We start from the raw sequence: 21,294 nt of genomic DNA, 5'->3' as shown, positions 1-21,294 counted from the left end.
AGAATCTATGGATAGTGAAGGCTGACTGTATGCTTTAAACTATAGCCACACAGTGAAATTACAGAAGGAGTCAAACTTGAAAGATGTGGAGATCATAATAAATCCCATTCTCTAATTTTGGTTGCAGTGTGCCCCAGCAGCACCCTCATGATTTTTGTACTGCTGAACACAACTCACAGATTTGCAACCCTTTCTCCACAACACTACAGACTATAAAATATCCAGAGTGGTATGTTATGTTGTTTATGTTTGATGTTTTATAGTTCACTGCTTTTAATCTATTATTGTATGCTATTTTAGTTACATGTTGTATTTTATGCTTTGTGAGGCATTGAATTTTGCCATTTATTTTGTTGTGAACTGCATTGAGTCATCCTTGAGGTAGAGAAAAGTGGTATATAAATGAAATAAATAAATAGTAATAAATAAAGAACTTAAGGGGTTTCAGCACTGCAACATGGTGAATTCAGCTCTCCTACAGATATGGAAATATTATTATTATTATTATTATTATGTTGTTGTTGTTGTTGTTGTTTTGTTGTTGTTGTTGTTGTTGTTGTTGTTAGTCTTCAAGTCAATTGCTGACCTATGGCAACCCTAAAGTCAGCCTATTACAGATTTGTTAAGAAAAGATTTGTTTTTGCCTTTCTGTGAGGATGAGTGTGTGACTTGCTCAAGGTCGCTGACCTTTCATGGCCGAATAGGGATTTGTACTCAGGTCTCCAGAGTCATGGTTCTTGGACTTCTTTGTTTGTGTAATATTATTTATTTATTTACTAGCTGTACCCGCCATGCGTTGCTGTGGCCAATCTTCCCTCCCTCTTTCTCTCCTTCTTTCTTTATCTCCTTCCTTCCCTTTTTTTTCTTTCCCTCTCTACTTCACTTCCCTTCCTTCCTCCACCTTTTCTTTCCCTTCCTCTTTTTCCCCTTTCTTCCTTCTCTACCTATTCTTAGACTGCAACTCCCAACAGGCCTCCTGATTGATCTACCTACCTACCTATCTCTATCTAAACTATCTATCTGGAGGATTGGTGGGAGTTACAGTCCAGGAATAGGAAATTGGAAATATGCAGAGATTTGGATACTCTCAAAGAAATCCAAGGAGAAGAATGCTTGCATCATGGAAGCCGTGCATTTGGATCATCCTCCTCTCCTAAAGGGTCTCGTCTAGGGGATGCTGGGAGCTGTAGTCCAGAAGAGAGTGTGGAAACGCTATAGTGTGCTTTGTTTGCCGGGAGAGTCGTTTTTGTGCATGCGCTGTAGTGTATTTTTGCATTTTTGGCTTTTTAAGTCCCTTCCACTGCGTTTTTCAGTGTTTTTATGAGTGATGGTCACTAATTGGCCTGATAGGTGTATTGTGTCCAAATTTGGCATCAAGTCGTCCAGTGGTTTTTGAGTTATGTTAATCCCACAAACTAACATTACATTTTTATTTATATAGATTTAAACTTAATTTCTTGCTTTTCTCCAAAATTTGGGATTTACAAGACAAAAAGAAGCAAAAATAAAACAAAGGAAGTTTATACAGATATGCTTCACTTAATGAAGCCCACATTCTTGGGCTTAACCGTTTCAACAGAAAGTTTGGTACCAGAGGTAGAAACAATATCGAGATAGGTTCCTACGCCATAAAGAAGAGTAGTTCAACATGTTTCAGCAAACTTTGTATTTAAAACTACCATTATGCAATGTGAAATGAAACTATTAGGTCAGGTAAGCTTTGCATAAGTTAACAAAACTTCTTGAATCCTCCAATGATCACTAGAAAGTGTCTTTTAAAACATATCCTGGAACATTTTTTTTCTTTAAACAGCCTTCACTTTTCTTATAATTTCTGATTTTGGTGGAGACACTTATTAATAGAAACTTACAGGCTTTTTTAATATAGCAGGGTGGCTGGTGAGACATGATAGTCTGCTTTTCCTCCGTCTTCATACATGCTGAATAAGTGATTCTGGAGGGAACTGTTTACCTTGTTTGTTTATTGTAAGCACACATCAACACAATAGGATCTCTTACAGCCTTATCACATGAGGCAATTAAAGCATCTTAGGGTGCTTCTGCCCCGGTTCACCCATGGAGCTTCATGGCACCTATCAAACAATGTAGGGCGACTTCTGATGGGGCTCCATGGGCAAACTAGGGTGGCAGCATGGTGAGATGCTGCTGCTCCCAACACACAAGTCACCTTATGTTCCATAAGGAACAATGGGGCTTTGGCGGAGTGGCGATACTTCCCCATGTAGGATAGGGAAGCATCAGCTGGCAGCCAGGGTGCCCCGCTGCCACCATGATTTGCCACAGAGATGTGATGAGGTCCCTAGTTCAGAAGCCCATCCTTCCCCAAGTTTAGCTTGTATTGTTTGCTGCAGACATACTTCTGCAGTCCAACACAGAAAGTGTTCCCTTTTCCAGTCCTCCACTATTTTCCCAGTGTTGATAGCTTTCTAAAACTTTCAGATGGTCAAAAGTCAAAAAACAAGGGACCCATAACAAGTCTTTGTAAAAAGAAAATTCTTTATCAGAAGTTTTGTTAACCAATGTATGCTTATAATGCCAGATAATACTAAAACACCTGATATATGGAGAACAATATCTCTTTCACTAGTCTAGTAGCACCAAGCAATTAGAGTTACAATTTTGTCTACTTTTGGAGTAAGACTGGCCCTACCCCAGAATTAAGTTGCAATCTCAATAATTTGATTTTGCTTGTCATTAAAGGGCAGCAAATTATCAGTTGATATATTATAATTGTATTTTATTGCAGATTTAACATATGAAATCTTGTACCTCAAGTTCCAAAATAACATGACTGACCTTGAATAGTAATACATCTTGAATATATGCAAGGGCAGGGGCTATTTCTACTATTCCTCAGGCAGAAAACATGTTTTGAGTAGACTCCATTCAGGAACAAACATTAAAATCATATTTCTATTTTTTTTAAAAAGTTGGCCATTTAATGAGTTTCAGTGTTATCCTTCTATTTATCTAGCTCTTTTACAATTAAGATAATGTCACAACTGTACTCTGATCCTGGCCCTAGAGATGGAGTTATCCAAAACACTGAGACTGGACACAGCAGTCACAATACTAAAAATAAAAAAAAACCTGGACTAATAAGAATAAACAGTAAATGACTATTTATGGGTGAGGTTGTTTTCTTTCTTGCATCAAGTTTTCCACTAAAAACCAATGAAAGATTTGTTTTTTATGGAGTGTTTTTGCTGGAAATGGAAAAAATTATCAGAATAATGAGGCCTGACTGAGCAAGACAGGAAGCAAGAATTCTGTGGATAAGGATAACTTTTCAATTGAAGCTGGTACATTTCCTCGTCCCTTGGGGTGGATTCATACAAAGGAGAATCCAAGGAAAATTAACAAGGCAGTCATCACAGTAAAGAGGAATGCAGTAAAACCAGGGAAATGAAGTGATCTATAATATACTGGAGAAGGCGGCATGGGTTGGGGCCGTGAGCCTGTTAACCAGGAATGGGATGTGGATTTATTCCATTTTGAGTCTTCTGATACGTTGCCCCTCAAAATGATAGTTGTGTACAATGATGAACAAGTGAAAAAGGAAATTCTCCTTCTCCCACTATTTCTTCCCATTTTCACTAGATATTGAATGTTTGCAGTTCAGTGGTTGTCTGTATGCTTTTCTACATACTGAAAGTAGTTGGAATCTGGCAGATCTTGGGATGATTTTAGCCCATCAGAAAAGGATTGATGACTCAAATTGTTTATACACCCAGCACTTATTTATTTATTTTGAGGTTTTATATACCGACCCTCTCACCTTCAAAGAGGGATTCGGACCGGTTCACAACATGTATTAACATACAAAGAATATACAATAACAACACAATGCCACTTCATTACACGATTAAAATATCAGCACCATACACATTAAAACATTATCATCACAGTTAAAAGAGCCAAATCGTCCAACACCGTCACAATCCCATTCATCATCCTCCTTTCATGTGGACAAAAATTAAATCAGTTGTCAAATGCCACGTTCCACAACCAGGTCTTTGTTAGTTTCCTGAACGTCATGAGGGAGGGGGCAGTTCTGATCTCTAATGGCAGGGAGTTCCAAAGTCGAGGGGCCACCATCGAGAAGGCCCTGTCCCTCGTCCCCACCAGCCGTGCTTGTGCAGGCGGTGGGACCGAGAGCAGGGCCCCTCCAGACGATCTTAGTGGTTTTGATGGTTCGTAGGGGAGAATACGTTCGGAGAGGTAAACAGGGCCGGAGTCATTTAGGGCTTTATAGGTAAACACCAGCACTTTGAATTGTGCTCGGAAGCTAATCGGCAGCCAGTGGAGCTGGTGTAACAGCGGAGTGGTGTGCTCCCTGTACCCAGCACCCGTTAGTAATCTGGCTGCCGCGCGTTGTACTTGCTGCAGCTTCCGGGCAGTCTTCAGAGGCAACCCCACGTAGAGAGCGTTGCAGTAATCTAAGCGGGATGTAACCAAAGCGTGTACTACCGTGGCCAAGTCAGCCTTCCCAAGGTACGGACGCAGCTGGCGCACAAGTTTTAATTGTGCGAATGCTCCCCTGACCACCGCTGAAACCTGGGGTTCCAGGCTCAGTGATGAATCCAGGAGAACTCCCAGACTGCGTACCTGTGCTTTTAGGGGGAGTGTGACCCCGTCCAGCACAGGCTGTAACCCCGTACCCTGTTCGGTCTTATGACTGACCAGGAGTACCTCTGTCTTGTCTGGATTTAGTTTCAATCTGTTGTCCCTCATCCAGTACGTGACAGCGGCCAAGCACCGGTTCATGACCTGAACACTTCATATCCACAAATTCTGCATCCATGGATTCAAGCATCTATGGCTTAATTTTATTTGGTTTACTTTTAAAATACATTCTTTAAAAGAAAATAAATCCAAAAAGCAATCCTTGATTTTTTCTGTTTTATATAAGGGGCACCATTCTACTCTATCACTGTATAGAATGGCAATTTAACATCCCTGGATTTTACTGTCCACAGGAGTTCAGGAACCAAACTTTAGTGAATACCAAGGGCCCACTTTAATAGCAACTCTAAAATGACAACCACACTCACTGGAAAAATATTTGGCTATTGAAGAAAATTTGGGAAAATATATTCCTTGGCTCAAAATATACTCAAGGGCACCTGGGTCTTCAATGTTGTTTGTATTGGTTTTAGTTGTTACATCTTGGGAAGATTTAACAAACATAATGTTTATCCATCCAATATATACTTTGAAAAGGGCTAAACAGTATACAATGTTATTTATGTGGTATGGTTATTTAAAATCACTTTAATTTGTACATTAAAATAAATATTGGTGGCCCCAATTTGGATTGGAATAATTGTTTATGGGTAGAAGAGGTTGCTTTAAACCTTTCTCTGGTCAAGTTGTATTTCAAATTTTGCTCTCTCCCCAGCTGACAGTCTGTTTCAAAACCCATTCAGCTTCCCCAGTTGAATCCCCTCTTGGGAATTAGGACTGCGATTGCTTCAAACCAGACTGGGGTTGTGTACATTTACGTTACTGTAAACATGAAAATGTAGTATAGGTCCTTTGGGGCACAATGTTAATTGGATTGCAGAGGTGAAAGTGGCACTGTCTCTGTGCAATCAGATCTAACTGTACTGAGAAAAGGCATACTCTGTGAAAAAGCCCAAAGAAAGAATGCAGATTAGCAGGTGAAGAAGGGCTAGCCAAGAAGAAAATGAATGACTGACATACAAAAATACTAAACATGATAATTCACTGCTGAAGTCCACCAAGTGATTCCAAATATTACTCTACTTTTCATCTGGAAATAAATGCATGATGATGCTGATCATATGGTGGAAAGAAATATATATATTAAAAATAGGCTATAGTCCAAGAGAACCCATGTGTATTTTGAATTTCTTCTCAAGTAAATTCACTTCTAGAAAGATTTTACACTTTGCTGATATGTTTAGATTATGATGGCCAGATAAGGAGAAGGTTCCACAGGAAAATACATTACTTTGTTTAGAGATAAGAATGATTGGTAACCTCTTTTAAGGAAAGTACTTGACCTAGCAAAATCAAAGGTGGTTACATATCTTACATTTTTCTTGGGGTTTGAGGCTGTAAAATGAGGTCCTATCTAAAAATGGAGAGTAGATGTAATTTGCTGGTCTATCAGTAGTTTTAGTCAGTTTATGTGCAGTAAATAAAAATGTTAATAAAGTTTTCCTATTGTTATTCTGTACCAGCAAGGTTTTAAACATGTTTGTCTAACTATATAAAATCTATACTATAGAGGAAAGTAGTGTCTTCATCTTGCTAGGATGAAGAAAGTTCTCAGCACTTTACTAGAAAGAAATTTATTTTGCTAACCTAGCAGTACATTTGGAATACCTAAAGTTGAATGCTAGAACTTTGTTTAAACTTTTGGTTAGGCATTACACACGGGCTATACGTTTTAAAAATACTTAAATTGGTAACGGCATGATTCCCTTCTTATCGAGAGCACTTCCAGGCCTGGAGGAAACTGTTGCAGAACCATTATGCATACTGATGTATATAATGAGCATTATCGTGGTACATCAGATGCCAGACTACAATAGGTAATTCCTATACTTTGTGATTTTGTTATGAAAATATTGCCTTCAAATGTGGAGAAAATATTAATTATATAAAGTGAGTTCAGCTCAGTGTAGATTATGTTTGCCTCAGTGTTTACTCAGAAGTAAGTATTATTGAATTAGGGTATGATACTAACGGAAGGAAATGGGCTTGCAGTAGGACAGCTGAAGCTATTTTGAGTCCATACACACCACAGGCAAGGGATGCTGGTAATATTTCTTTGAGCACAACTCAACTTTGGATATGACCATGGGCTTAAGGAATTTTAGATCTGGCAATACTCAGTTCTCTTGCTTCATCTCTTCTCTGATGCTGTTTGGACTTTTTTGTTGGTTCGTCTCAGCTGGCAGAATAGATGGATCAGCAAATCCCTCTGCTATCTATTTTACCCAGCCCTAAAGGTTTATGCTGGCATAAGACTGTTTCAGCCAATATATGGCATATACCTATTCCTCATCTTCTATAGTTAAAACATTCCGAATGGTATCCTGTTAGTGACATGCATCGGTGTAATGCCATACTGTGCCTTTCCTTGTCCTTTTGTTGTCATTGTTGATAGAGGTAGGCAGAACCTATCTGTCCAACCTGTCCAAACAATGTATGTTCTTGCCTCTATGCATCCCCTCTGAGCTATTTAATAGCTGGGGATCTAATGGCTGGGCAGGATCTCACTGTGATCCTGCAGCTAGACAACTGAAGAAAAAAGCATATGGAACTCCCTTTGAACATCGAGAAGGAGGATTCTATCTTCATGCCTCCAAATGCAGGCCACAGATGGATGCTGCCTGACCCCAACCCTTTCTTGGCTTCTTGGGCATCCAGGAACCATGGAAATAGTTTGCAAACACAGGGACAGGGAACAAAAAGTCTATGCCATAGTTGCCCTGGCAGTGGGGTTGAAGATCTCAGTGTTTGAGTTAGGATTGCACTGTAGTCAAACTTAATCCCAACTTTTTGAGTATATCCTTTAGAAGTTTTAACTGTGCATTTAATATTGTTGTTCTGGTCTGCTTAAATTCCACTGTTCATCAACAGCAGTGCTTCATTCATTCAACCAGAACTCTGGTTTTCAGCTGTATTTTTCCAACTTTGAAACTGAGGACTTTTTATAATAAAGGGTGGAATAATGGATTTTTCAGAATCCATCTTAATCTATGTGCAAAAGGGACAGTGATTGTAGAATATCAGAATAACAGCTAATAGATAAGAGGCTGTTTACCAGATGAAATGTGCAGTTCCACCTGATTAATCAATCAGTTACCCAACTGTAAACAGTCACTCCTGTAGAGACTCAGTACATCTGGGGTCACAAAACAGAACTCAAGTGGCTTGTCCTTGCTGCTGTTGCTAGATGAGTAAAATGCACTGGCCTTTTTGGTAGTGTTCATAAAACAGAAGAACTAAAAGGGAGAAAAAACAACTCTGGTTTTACTTCGTAATCCATAGCAGGATAATCTACTTAATATATGCATATATAACCATTCTCAGATCAGTCTACATAATATTTCATATGCAGAGACAGGAGCATCACAAAAAGATTTGTGCAGAGCCCATGTCTCAAATAGTAGCTATCTAAATGCCCCCAGCAAGCCCGCACATATGTATGTGAGCCATGTATCCTGTCATCTTGAATAGACCAACCTCTATGACACAACAGTGTCCTGTCATCTTATCAGGGCTAGCAAAAAGAAGAAAAAATGCATTATGAATACTGATATAGAAGACCTTGTACAGAAAGATTGTAGAAAAGAAGGTCACATATAAGATACAATGCATGTTTTGCAAGAGGGGGGCTGAGATTCAACTGCTCTCACTTCCAGACAGGGCTGGAAAATATGCTTTACCTGAAAATCTAGACAGTCATTGCCGTTCAGTAGATAGTCTTGGACAGTGGTCTAGGTCAAAGTCTTGAGAAGGTTATTTTTAGGACTCTGATGTTGTGGTCAATGCTCCCCCCCCCCCCCCCCCCACACACACACACACATACCCAAGACTTTCTATGTACATACTGTCTGGTGCAATTATCTAGCCATTTTTCCATGATTGTGGGTTAAAAATCTGCAGATATGTTTGGGTTTTTTTTTTTGGTTGTTTTTTTTTTTTTTTGCAGATTGCTATATTCACTGCCACCTCCCCATATCCCCCCCCCCAAAAAAATATGGGTTTTTGACAAAATCAGCATTTGCAATATTTATTCATATTCATGCTTTTTCAGTTTTCAGGGATCTTGCACTTGTAATCCTCATGAAAGTTGAGGGCTGACTATAATTAATGATAATGACTACAATATGGGTAGAGGTACACATATAGTATCCCACCCCTTATCTTTGAGTTTGCTTTTTGCAGTTTCAGTTACCCATGGTCAACTACAGTGTGGCTGTAGTCCTCCCTAGGTTTGTTTTCTTTGGTTTCAGTTATCAGCAGTCAATCACACTAAAAAAATAATGCAAGGTAAAAGGTTTGGTTCTATCCATGGTTTCAGGCATCTACATGTGATCTTGAAACATATGCCCATGGATGAGGGAAGGCTACTTGTTGATTTCAGTGTGACATACATAAGCAATAAGTTCTCCACTAAATATTTTTGTCTGAGATGTTTGTGAACCTGCATTCATATACCATGCATGTATTTCCCAATGAAATTACCAGGATATGTATGTAAATAAGTACAAACTTCTAATCATGATTAGTCATAATTATTATATTTGCCATTGTACATTCACTGTAAAGAAACTGTACAAGCACAGACAAGGATAAAATTAGTAATTTTCAGGACATTCAGCCTTTGCACAGGGATTTTGAAGTGAGTTATAATTTCTCCTTTTGATGAAAGAGAACACCCATAACGCAGAGCTCTCCTGTAAATGAACAACAGATTGAGTCTTAAGCTGGAATTGTTATTTTGGCAGTGCTGTAGGTGTGCATGTATGTTTTGGTTCAGCAATCGCCAGCTATGCTACAAATTAGGTCTGATTTCCTTTTTTGTTTTTAGTTTCATTGCAGAAATGAATCCTAGAGTTCTATGTTTTGATCACATATGAGAGAGCTTTTTCTTTTCTTTTCTTTTTTTCTTGAGACTGTCATTTTATGGCTCTGTCCTTGTAATTAATCCCAATAGTTAACAGGCTGCTATATGTGGCTACAGTATAGTGCTCTTGTTGGGCACCAGTTTATCCCTCATCCAGGCAGACAGGATCTTTAGGAATAAAAATGATTTTGCCTGCCAATGGAAGGACAATAATTTTGGCATCCCTGAGAGCAGAGTTCCAGAGTCTTGGGGCAATTACCGAGAATAAATTTTCTCATGCCTACTCCCAACTTTACTTGTGATGACGGACCATGAAGGACCACTCCTGGTTATCTCAAAGCCTGGACAAGCCCATTCACGGATTATGTTTTGCCATATAGCTTGGATGACTTTATAGATCATAATTGTGTCCAAAACAAGTTGACAGCCAATGGAGCTATTTGTTTTCCCCAGAAAAAAATAAATGGGTAAAAATGATCCCAACAAATATATTGCATGTATGATGGTTACATTTTTCTGCAAACAATAAAGGTTGACATGCAGTCAAAACAAAACTCCACCTTTTGAATTTGTATATTTGGCCTGGTATTGTCATATAAATTTGGTTTGTGTAAACACCCCTGTGAACATAAGTTATTTATATATTCTATAATACATTGGCATTCTTGTGATGATCAAAAACTATTCCAGTCTAAGGCTTTTTATGTAACTTGTTAAAATTTGACAGGATAAAGAATAAAATGATATTTTAGATAGGATATTCAGACTCCATTGGCTGCTTTAGCTCCCTATCATATATCCATCTGTACCATACATTTTCTGCAATTAAAAAGTAATCTATGATGAAAACATGAAAAAACTCCAAGCAGAAAATGTAAAACATACATAGATGATATAAGCAATCTGACCATAAATATATTTATTTATAAGTCATCTCCTCTGAATTTGAAGAAATATTTCATAAAGGGGGATTATATATGTAATATACCTAAGTGGGCAGCTGTAAAAATTATGCATATGTGAGCAGCCTAATACATTTCTCATATTTTGGTATTGCAGCTCAGATTGAGTTAATGATACTCTGGATATTGGGTAACATAATATCTGGGATAAAGAAAGATAAATGCCAAGTCAGATACCAACACAAAACCATGACATGATTACAAACACATTTCACCAACTGTTGACTCAGCAGGGCTACTGAAAAATTCTCCTGTCTTTTCGTATGTAAGTATATATGCAGTCGTATGAATTACAGAGGGCTGGTTGAATGGATCACGCTTAAAACCAGAGATTTACACTTTCCCTCAGCTATAAGAAAAAAAGTATTAAGAAAAAAGTATTGCCTCACCTGACTACTGATTTGACGCTTTCCTTTATATACACTGTCAGATCTGTGTTGAGAAGCATAGCTGAGCACTCAGTGCTAAAGTTGAGGTTTTTTTATATGCTGAGAAGATTGCTCTTGTGGACAATTATTTTGCTTAATCTCTGTAGACCATTAAAAATGCATTACTCCCTCCCTCTGCAGAAATAAATCAATACTTGAAATTTCAAGTATATCATGTAGTATACCCTCTGCCTTGGCTCTGTACAATGTAATAACATTTCCGTTCTCTGACCCCAGACTTAGCGAAAGTTTTTTTTTTTTTGTCCTGAAACAATTCATTGTGCCAAATATTACTCATTCATATTTGTGAAGCTAACTATCCTGGTGGAATATAGGTATGAAAGACTCCAAAGGTGAAAAAGAAATAGGGATACCAACATGGAAAAACTGATGTTGTGCAGCACATATTCAAGTGGTATTTTGGAGTTCTGCCCTCTTACTGAACAGTCAAACATCTTCATTCAATAGGGATGAATCCACACGAGTATTGTCCTATCCTGGTTTGAACTTGCCAGAGTCACACTCATGTTATATTTGAACTCAAATTGATCTGGAAAGCCACATGGTTTCTCCTTCCCTGACACCACCTTGGTATGAGAGAGCATTTCTGGCATGTCTACATGTTCAGATTATTTTAGGTCACTTGACTGCAGTGACTGATTTTTTCCCCCTCTCAGGCATACACAAACCTCAAACAATAGCCTTCCTCATTTTCCTGTCTACTTTGCCACCCACCTATACTCATTGGATAGTTTCCAGTTAACTTCCCCTTCTGCCCAAGCGAGTGAATTAGCATGGGAACTTAAAATGTTGCAGAGTGTGTTGAGGCTTTAATTCTCCCAGTAAACACAGACACACATAAGCACACACAGAGAGAGAGAGCACAGAGGGCAGGTGGTATGGAGATCAATAGTGTAAGGGCAGCAGGAAGAGGTTTTGTTGTCTCTCTGTCCTGTCCTCTGTCAGCCCCAGAGACTCATATAGCACCCAACTGCAGTCCTTCCCCTCTCCTGACCTATCCCCTTCCTGGCTCCACTCATTACAATGAGTTACTAAATGATGGGGGGGTTAGGGTTAGGGCATGACCCTTCCCCAATCCCATTCCCCTTGCCTACCCATGAACTGTACTGAGTCAGTGAATGAGTGACTGTCGGAAAGGTGGACTGTACTGCCCCTATCCAATCCCTTTTCTCATCATCTACCACCCCAGTTAGTGAGTGAGAAAGTGAATGAATGAATAATGGGAAGGGGGATGATGCAACTGTCTGGTCTCCCTTTCCCTTCTATCCCCACTCCCCGTGAGTGAGTGACTTGAGCAGGCCCACACTTGTAGCCATGTCTACCATGGTGTCATCTGGAGACTACTGGGCAAACAGCTGAACTTAATAGATGGTTCTTCATGGACAGTTTACTGACATTATAAAGATAAATGTATGAATTGGGTCCAGTTCAGCATTTGCTGTGAAGCTGTACATAAATGGCTAAAATTGTGATGTGTGTTGGCTTGAAATCACTTTCCAATTTCTTTTAGTTTATTTCCTCCACCTAATCCCCAAATTTCTGGGGATATTTAATTTTTAAGTATGCAAACAGCACATGTCAGCTATTCTGTTTTAGAGTTGATCTAGTTAATGCAGTGAAACCTTTCAAATAAAGAAGATTCTGCACATTTCTCCCACATTCTAGCATATTCATAATAATAAGGGGTCTGACCTAGAAAAATGCAAACTCATTCACTCACATTTCTATTCTGGATGTAAACTGTCATGCACAATAGGGATTGTTGAGAAAAGAATTAATGCAAAGATATTACGATATTCAGAGCTTGATGCATATGAATCAAATGTATCAAGATCTTTAGCAATGCCCCAGCTGTGAAAGTGAGAAGGTAGCAAAAGAGCTCTTTTAGTGGTGATGCCTTTGGAATGAACTTTATCTGTTCTTCTCTCAGGCTCTCCTCTTAGTGGCCTTTATAATGAACTTTAAAATGTGGCAGTTTTCCCTGGCTTTCATCTGATCTGATTCTGATGTTACCTTTGGTTGTTATTACTGATTATTTCACTTTTTAATACTTTTGATGGCTTCAGTGATTCTATATATCTTTCTTTTTAATTTCTCATGAAGTCCTGGTAATTAAGAGCTAGGGTTTAAATAGTGGATTGGATTAAGTCATGATTACAGAAATCACTGAAACTTGTGTAAGGCATTTAGAAGTCCCATTATTTCATTGGGTCTGTTTTAAACATGAGCAAATCTGCGTGTGGAGGCTGGAAATGTTACTCTTCGACTATAACTGCCAGAATTCTCTGGTCAATGTGCTCAGGAATTCTGGCAGTTATAGTTAAATTCTCAGAGTTGCGGTAACATAAGTAATTTGTCCAAACTGTTCTAACTGTTCTGTCACAAAAAGGTGCAAAGATAGAACAGCTGCAAGGAAAAAAATTGATTGGGAAGCAGCCTCTCTGCAAACAAAGGCTCGGATTTGTTTGGGGTTTTTTGGTTTCACTCAGTTAGTTTAGGAAAAAAATGAATAGCTTGTAAAAGTAAATTTAGAACAGAGATATTGGGAAAAATACCCTGTATACTCATGAATACGTCTAGAAATTTTAGTCAAAAAATCAACCCCAAAAACCTGGGTGGACTTTGCAGGTCAATGTGGGTACAGTGCATTAATTCTTTTTTGAAAAAGAAATGAAAGGCAAGAGCATAGTCCATCCCAAGATAACTTGAAAGAATCACCAATCCTCCTCTGTGACACAGGTTTTGACGTTTTTGGATGCCTGAATGGAAAAATGGCAATGGGAGTGGCTGGTCCCCTAAGGCAACTTTGGTGCTTTCCCCTCACCGCAGAATGATCCTTGACCTATCCACAGGTCATAGCCAGATCCATAATTTTGGCCCCAAATCTGCCCTCAACTTATATGTGAAGTCGATTTATACATAAGCATATATGGTACTCCTTCCCACCTCTGCATATTTAAACTGTGGAATTTGCTACAAAAAGATGCAATACTAGTCACTGACTTGAATCGCTTCAAAGGAGGTTTACACAAATTCATGAAGGATAATCATGGTCCTGATGGAAATTGTGATCCAATACACCTGGCAAATACCAAGTTCTGGAAGGGTGGTCTGCGTAAATCACCACTGAAGAAGAATTAGTCCACAGTTCTTTGTTAAAGCTAAAAAAAATCTGTATAGTCATGTTAATAATTTTGGCATCTCTACAAAATATGCTGTCTTTGTCTCTCTCTAGGAACATTTCTCTTCCAATTTCCCTGAGTGAAATTCTTAATCATTGCAGGCTGACAAGCTAGTAACATAATTACAACCTGGCCTAAGAGCAATGGACAAGACCTCATGACTGCCAATTCTTTATTGTCACCTGTGAAAAAGTTTCACCTGTTGAATTTTCAAGATAATTTGCTAAAGAAATAAGAACATGATAGGGTATTCTTTCTCTAGTAATTTGAGACCTCTGAAATATTTCCTGTCCTCTGTATTGAATTATGCCTCTGTGGGTGCTTCTAGAGAGATCTAAAAACCCGTGCAGAATCGGGTTAAAAAAACCACTTCCACATAGGTTCTAGTCTGCACCCTCAACCCAAACCCCGGGTTTTCCTTGAGGAGTGGCTACATGCCATGAGCCATGAAGCCACCCTGAAGCCCCTGATTTCACCCCTAAAACTTACCGTTTTGAGTTCCCTTAGGGTAGTCGTTCTGAACCTTTCTAATGCTCTGACCCCTAAATACAGTTTCCCCTCGTGGTCACTGTGATTTGCTCATATGGTACATTCCTTACTTCATAACTGGTATTTTGCTACAGTTATGAATCATAATGTAAATATCTGGTATGCAGGATGTATTCTCATTGCTACAAATTGAACATAATTAAAGCAATGGGGTGACAAGGGTGGGGCACAAGTGTAGTAAATACATAAATAAATAAATGTGACGATTCTTTCAGAAGCTATGTCAAATACCACTCATGTGTACTACTTATTTAAAATTCTCATACCTGCATAATCTCCCTGCTAATTTTAACCAGGTTGTGTCATTATAAAGAACATGATGTAATCATTTGACTGCTGGAACTGGGCTCTTCGAGTCTACAATTTGAATCCCCATTCAGCTATGAAAATCCATTGAGTAATCTTGGGCCTCTGCTGAACTTGTTGACCGAAAAGTCGCAGGTTTGAATCTGGGGAGTGGCGTGAGCTCCCGCTATCAGCCCCAGCTTCTGTCAACCTAGCAGTTGGAAAACATGCAAATGCATGTGGATCAATAGGTACCACTCTGGCAGGAAGGTAACGGCGCTCTATGTAGTCATGCCGGCTGTGCCATTGCGCCTGGGGGCTATTATTCTTAATGAAGGAGGGAGGACGTGGCATCTTTCCCCAGGGGATTGCTTCTTGCCCTCCTATAGGAAACTGGAACTCCCAAAAGCCCAAAACACTGTAAATAACTCAAAATAAGTTTTATTGATCACAAAGTTATTTCTTTAAAACAATGAGCTGGAAACTTGAGAGGGGTGAAGGAAAATATATGTTACAGTCTCAGTTAGTCCTGGGTCCAAGGTGTTTGAAGCTGAGAAGCCTTTCCAAGTTTCCTCTTTCCTCAATGGCTGTGAATGCCGGAGCAAACCACAACCCCAGTTCAGATGGCCTATGTTTGAAGACTCAGGATCTTCCTTTGGTGCCAAAAGAACCGGTTTGAAAGCACTTGAGACTTCCAACATTGTTCAGGTTGGTCTGAACATGAAGCACAAGTCTCAAGGATAAAAAACCTCAGAACTGGTGCTGAGAGGTAATTTAAATCAGGGTCTTTTAGAGTCAAGTCTATTACTCACATCCATCTGGTACAAACTCTGATGGCAGAATGAAAAGAAAGGAAGCACTCCCCTCCTGCATGAAGAGGTGGAGCCAAACAGTACTGATTGACAGCTATAAGTAACCAATCCATACAACTATACATATCAGGGTAAAAGGGGCAGGATTAAGCATGATACAACAGTTTAAATCTTGCAACTAACAGTTCTACACATAGGTGGCGCCACTTGCGCCGTCACACCGGCCACATGGAGGTGTCTATTGACAGCTCTTCAGCCTAGAAATGGAGATGAGCACCAACCCCCACAGATGGACAGGATTGGATTAATGTCAGGGGAAAACCTTTACCTTTACCTAATCTTGCGCAGGTTACACACTCACAGTCAAAGAGAAAGGCAAAGACCTACTCTGAATAAATCTTGCCAAGAAAACCCCAGGATACGGTTGTCATAGACCTATGTTGCAAAGCTCATCGGATTGTCCTCCTGCACACTTGCTTAAAGCCAAGCAAATTGTGTATATGGCAGTCATTTACTATATTGGCTTCAACAGAATTTATTTTCAAGCTATTATGCTTAAAATGGCAAGTATTTATTGACTTTTAGCCAAAATGGGTGGTTTAATCCATTCTCTTGCAACCACATGCAGAGATGGTTTTTATGAAGTTCTGAGTGCTGCTGTATTCTCTCACTTATGAGAGGGATTTGGAATTAGCATAATTCTAGCATGTGCAAAAAGCCGTTGCTTGCTCTGGTTTCTACTTGGAAGTTGTATCAGAGCCTTACGGCCATATAATCACAATATCTGAAGATGAAAAGAAGCATCAAAACAAGTATTCTGGATAGCATGAGATCCAACAGGGATCCTAAGATTGATTTGCTTCTATTGCAGTGGTGCTCAGAATCACTTTAAGGCAATATTGCAAAATTGATTGACACACCAAAGGCTTACAGCCAAAGTAGCCCAGCAAATGCTGGGTGAGTGCTTAGAGGGCCTAGTGTTATTGAAGTTTCCTACATACCAAAATATATGTCAGGGTGGAGTACCATAAATTGCAGATGGGCTCCTTAAAGCTAAGTGTTCTCTACAGTCATTTTCAGGGATTCTTTTCAATTAATGGTGTGCTATTCTGTTAATTCATGAGAAAGGGATAAAGAAAATAACATGTAAGAGTTTCATGTGTCCACCCATGAGCTCCCATGATGTCAAGAATACTATTTATTTAATTCATACATTTCCCCCAAATCTGTTTGGTCCAATTAGTAAATCTGCATCCAGCCTTCTAACTCCTAATCTGATCCTTTGTCTGGTCTAATTAATTTCAAAGACACTGTAATTTCAAAGATGTCAGTAATGCCTGATGTGTATCGGGGGTGATATAATGCCTGTCAGTTTCATTTCTGCTATGTACAAGAATGACGGCCCTCTATTTGATATGGACATTACAGAATTGCCGAATTCTAAATCCTTTAGATTAGGGCTTCATAAACTTTTTCAACCCTTTTTACCCGAGAAATTTTTACGCAACCCCAGATACAAAGGTATATGAAATAGGAATACATATATATAGGATTGTCAAATCTGTGGATACAGAGTCAACTGTTTTACATCAATAAAATTAGTGTATGTCTAATTCCTAAACACATAAAATCCAAGCCCCTTTAGTAAAATACAGTGAGACTTCAGTATCCACTGGGGTTTAGTTTCAAGGCCCTTTATGGATACCAAACCTCATGGATGCTCAAGTTCCATAATATGCAAGCATGTAGCAAAATGGTGTGCCTAATATATATATATATATATATATATATATATATATATATATATATATATTCATTCAGACTGTAGATGGTTGGTTGCATCCATGGATGAGGGCCCATCCTATTCCAAGCCAAGCTCTACAGGAAGATTAAGGTGTATTCATTAAAATAAATTAAAAACTCACACTGATTTCCTTCAAGAAAGCGGGTGCAGTTGGGGAGAATTATGGGCATTAAACGTCTAAAGTAGCTGGCAAGGATTTCCTCCTCTTTCTTTGCTCCCCTGCCTTTCTTAGACTCACATCCTCCTCCATTGCCAGGCTACTATTTTTCCTTCAATCCATTTGGCAGCCTGCCTCAACTGGCACCCTTTTCCTTGCCTCAGCAGCTTGGGCTTGGTTTCTTCTCCTTCTCTTTTGACCTGCAACATTCATAAAGGTGACCCGAAATGTGGTCCCGACCCACAGTTTAAGAAGCTTTGTTCTAGACCACTGCTTCTCAAATTGTGGGTCCCAACCCCAAATGGGGTCCCCTTAGCTCAATGTTGAGGTCCCAAAAATCTGGTAACAATAAAACTTATTTGTTCATAACCTAATGGCAGTTTTACATGTTTACACTAATCTGTTGTGCAAAGTTTCCAGTGGACTCTGCAGAAGATGCTACAGCTGTACTTCATAAGAAGGAAAATCAGCCTATTTTGCAAATGCTGATTTGTTATCAGTAAATGTTTGATTTTTCTACTTATTATATATACATATATACCAGGTTCGTTTAAAAATTTATTGGAAATGTTTAAGAAGCCCTACTCCAGTTCAGAGGGTTTTAAACTGTGGGTTCTGACTCCAAATGGGGTCCCCTTAGCTCTATGTTGGAGCCACAATATATTTGGCAACAGTAACAGGTTTCTGAATGCCACCTAAACTTTTACATTAATCTGTTAGCAACAAAGTGCAGTGTTTACAGTGGACTCCGCAGAAAATACTTCAGCTGTACTTCATTAAAAAAATCAGCCTGCTTAGCAAGCTTTTCAAATTTTGATTTATTACCAGTAAATGTTTGATTTTTATACCTATTATATATATCTATAAACCTGGGATCATGTAAAAATTTCTCAGGTTGAAAGGGGTCACGAGTGGAAAAAGCTTAAGAAGCTCTGCTCTAGTTGTAAGTGTAATAGACGACGTCATCATATTGATGTCTCTCCCCTCTATTTTGTTCTGTTTCACCAGCGACCTGCATGCCCTCCATTCTTCCCCCATCACATGGGGGCATCGGGGCAAGGCACACTGGCACCCTGCCCCTGCCCCCACCAGATAGGAAAAGGGCCAAAACTGCAGGTAGCTCTGTCTGAGCTACCCAAAAGACAACTTACCTCCTATTATTGGTGAAGAAGCGTCTTGCGACGCATCCTTTCCATTTTGGCCATCAATGCAGTGGGGCCATGGCCTGCGTTATGTGATGGTGCTCAGCAGGCTCTCCACCCAAAGAGAAGCAAGGAGTCATTTTCCCCTTGTGTGATGAGGTGGTTTAAAAGCTGTAGCTCCCCAAAAGGATTCCAGCTGAGATTTGCAGATTTTGAGCACAATGAATAAGTGGATTGAAACAGGAGAAGCCAAAGGGTCTTGAAGATTTGAAACTATGTGTTGTTGAAAACAATACTGATAATTAAAAAGCACCAACTTGTTTGCCTATATATTTCCTGCTTATTAACACTGTACTTTTTATCTTCATGATTTAGGGGCCTGGTGTTTGTTGCTCATGGTGCTGGAGAACACTGCTGTCGTTATGATGATTTGGCCCAGATGTTGACAGGGAACAACTTTTTCGTATTTTCTCATGATCATGGTGAGTGCCCTTAAAAGAGCAGTTGGTTGAGAAAACCAAAAAGATGAAGTGCTGGGGTCTGTGACATTTTTAGAAAGAGAAAGCATTTTATTAACGACTACATTAAGACAAGTGGTTTGTTTTCCCACATCTTCTTTACCTCATTGCTTTGTCCAGTGTTTAGTGTGTGTGTGTGTGCACGCGTGCCTTCAAGTCACCTGTCAAATTATAGCGACTCCGTGAATTTCATAGAGAACTTTCTTAGCAAGGAATACTCAGATGTGGTTTTCCAATTTCTTCCCCTGAACAGCCTATAACACCAGATACTCATTAGAAGTCTCCCATTCAAAGTACTAACCTGACCATGCTTAGTTTCCAGGTACAGACAGAATCTGGTGCCTTTAGGATCTTTAGGCCCTCAGACTATTATATTCAAAATCTTGAAACAATACAAAGTTTGGGTTGATTAAAATATTTTTTGTAAAGTGTAAACTTGACTTTGGGTCAATGTATATTTGATAGCCGTGGAGGTGAAATAAGGAAAAGTTGAAACTTGGGTTCTACAACTATGATATCAAGAATGGATCAGTTTTCTTAAAAGTTTTCATGCTTCATTTTATTGTTAATGCTGCACCATGGTTCTAGTTGCTCCTGGGATTCTGATAATATTTAGGGAAGAAAATGATTGCATCTTTTGATGAGAGTACAGCAGACCCTGAGTTACAAACATCCAACTTACAAATGACTTATAGTTAAGAACAGAGGCGAGACAACAGGAAATGAGAGAAATCTACTCATAGGAAGAGAAATTCACTTCTGAAAGAGTTACCATGGGGAAAAGGTGTCTCAACTGAAGCTTTCTCATCAATCCTTGTTTCCATAACAAGCCATTTTTTTCAAAATCCAAAAAAGTGAGATTAAATCTTCTGAACAGGGGAATAGACAGCAAAACAAACAACACTTCTCTGTGCTATCCAAAGCTTAAAAAAAAGAAAAAGAAAAAGGAGGTATGGCTCAGGATGCTAAAAAGATGGTCTTTGCTGAAAATAAATTTTAGCATATGAATGCTCTTTAGGCCTTCTTGAGAGGCCACTTCAAATCCATGTTTTAGAAATGTCTGAGACAGGAAATCTAAGGGATTTTTACCAAAGAACATTTTTTAGCATCCTGAGATGTGCTATTCCGCCGGATTCCACTGGATGCTCTCCAGTTTTTGTTTCACTTACTAATCAAAGCAGACAGAAGAAAGTTAGGACCAATATTTAAAGTGTGTTGTCCCAGCCATAAATATTTAGGCATTACATAAGAGAAGCTTCTTTCCTTAAATTTTTATTATTGTTTCGCTCTCCTGAGATACCTCTTCCCCCCTTCCTTTTTTAAAATCACCTCCAGCAGTTATTTGAGAAAATTCTGAAAACTTCACGTAAGTTCTCCATGTTTGCCTTTTAAGGAAGCCCCCATTATTTCATTGGACAGTTTTATATTGAACACATGCAGTTTAAGCAATTTAATTCATAATTCCATTTAATGACTATCTGGAAGTGTGCACTCCAACTGTATCCAGGCTGCATCCTCCCAGCTGGTCCCAGACCCATTGTTAATGGCATTTAACAGTGACTATTATGCTTCAAATGGTATAGATGTACTGCTTCCTCATCTATCAGAAAGTTGCAGGCAGAAATGCATTTTGAAGTTCTTCATTAGAGGAAGTTGCTAGGCAATACAATTTTGCCACTCCAGATACTAATTTGTCTTTTCAATCCACGAAGGCCTAAAATATGGTTGTTTTTTATTTGTTTTCAGTTAGAGCTAGAATTTTGGAAATATAAAAAATGGTCATTTATAAAGAGAATAAATTCA

General features: G+C 39.0%; 1 protein-coding gene across 2 annotated transcripts in view; it reads left to right on the top strand.

The window, feature by feature from the left end:
• MGLL (monoglyceride lipase) overlaps positions 1-21,294 on the top strand; it is a 92,291-nt gene that overhangs the window by 8,301 nt on the left and 62,696 nt on the right. For both annotated transcript variants that reach the window (XM_060766188.2, XM_060766189.2), the window contains exon 3: positions 19,349-19,455. In XM_060766188.2, coding sequence (XP_060622171.1) covers positions 19,349-19,455 — 107 coding nt within the window. The remainder of the gene's footprint in view (positions 1-19,348; positions 19,456-21,294) is intronic.

Source organism: Anolis sagrei, chromosome 2 (genome assembly GCF_037176765.1).
Source record: "Anolis sagrei isolate rAnoSag1 chromosome 2, rAnoSag1.mat, whole genome shotgun sequence".
In the NCBI taxonomy this organism is placed as follows: Eukaryota; Metazoa; Chordata; class Lepidosauria; order Squamata; family Dactyloidae; genus Anolis; species Anolis sagrei.
The sequence above is the reverse complement of the archived record's forward strand: the minus strand, read 5'-3'. Positions and strand labels throughout refer to the sequence as shown.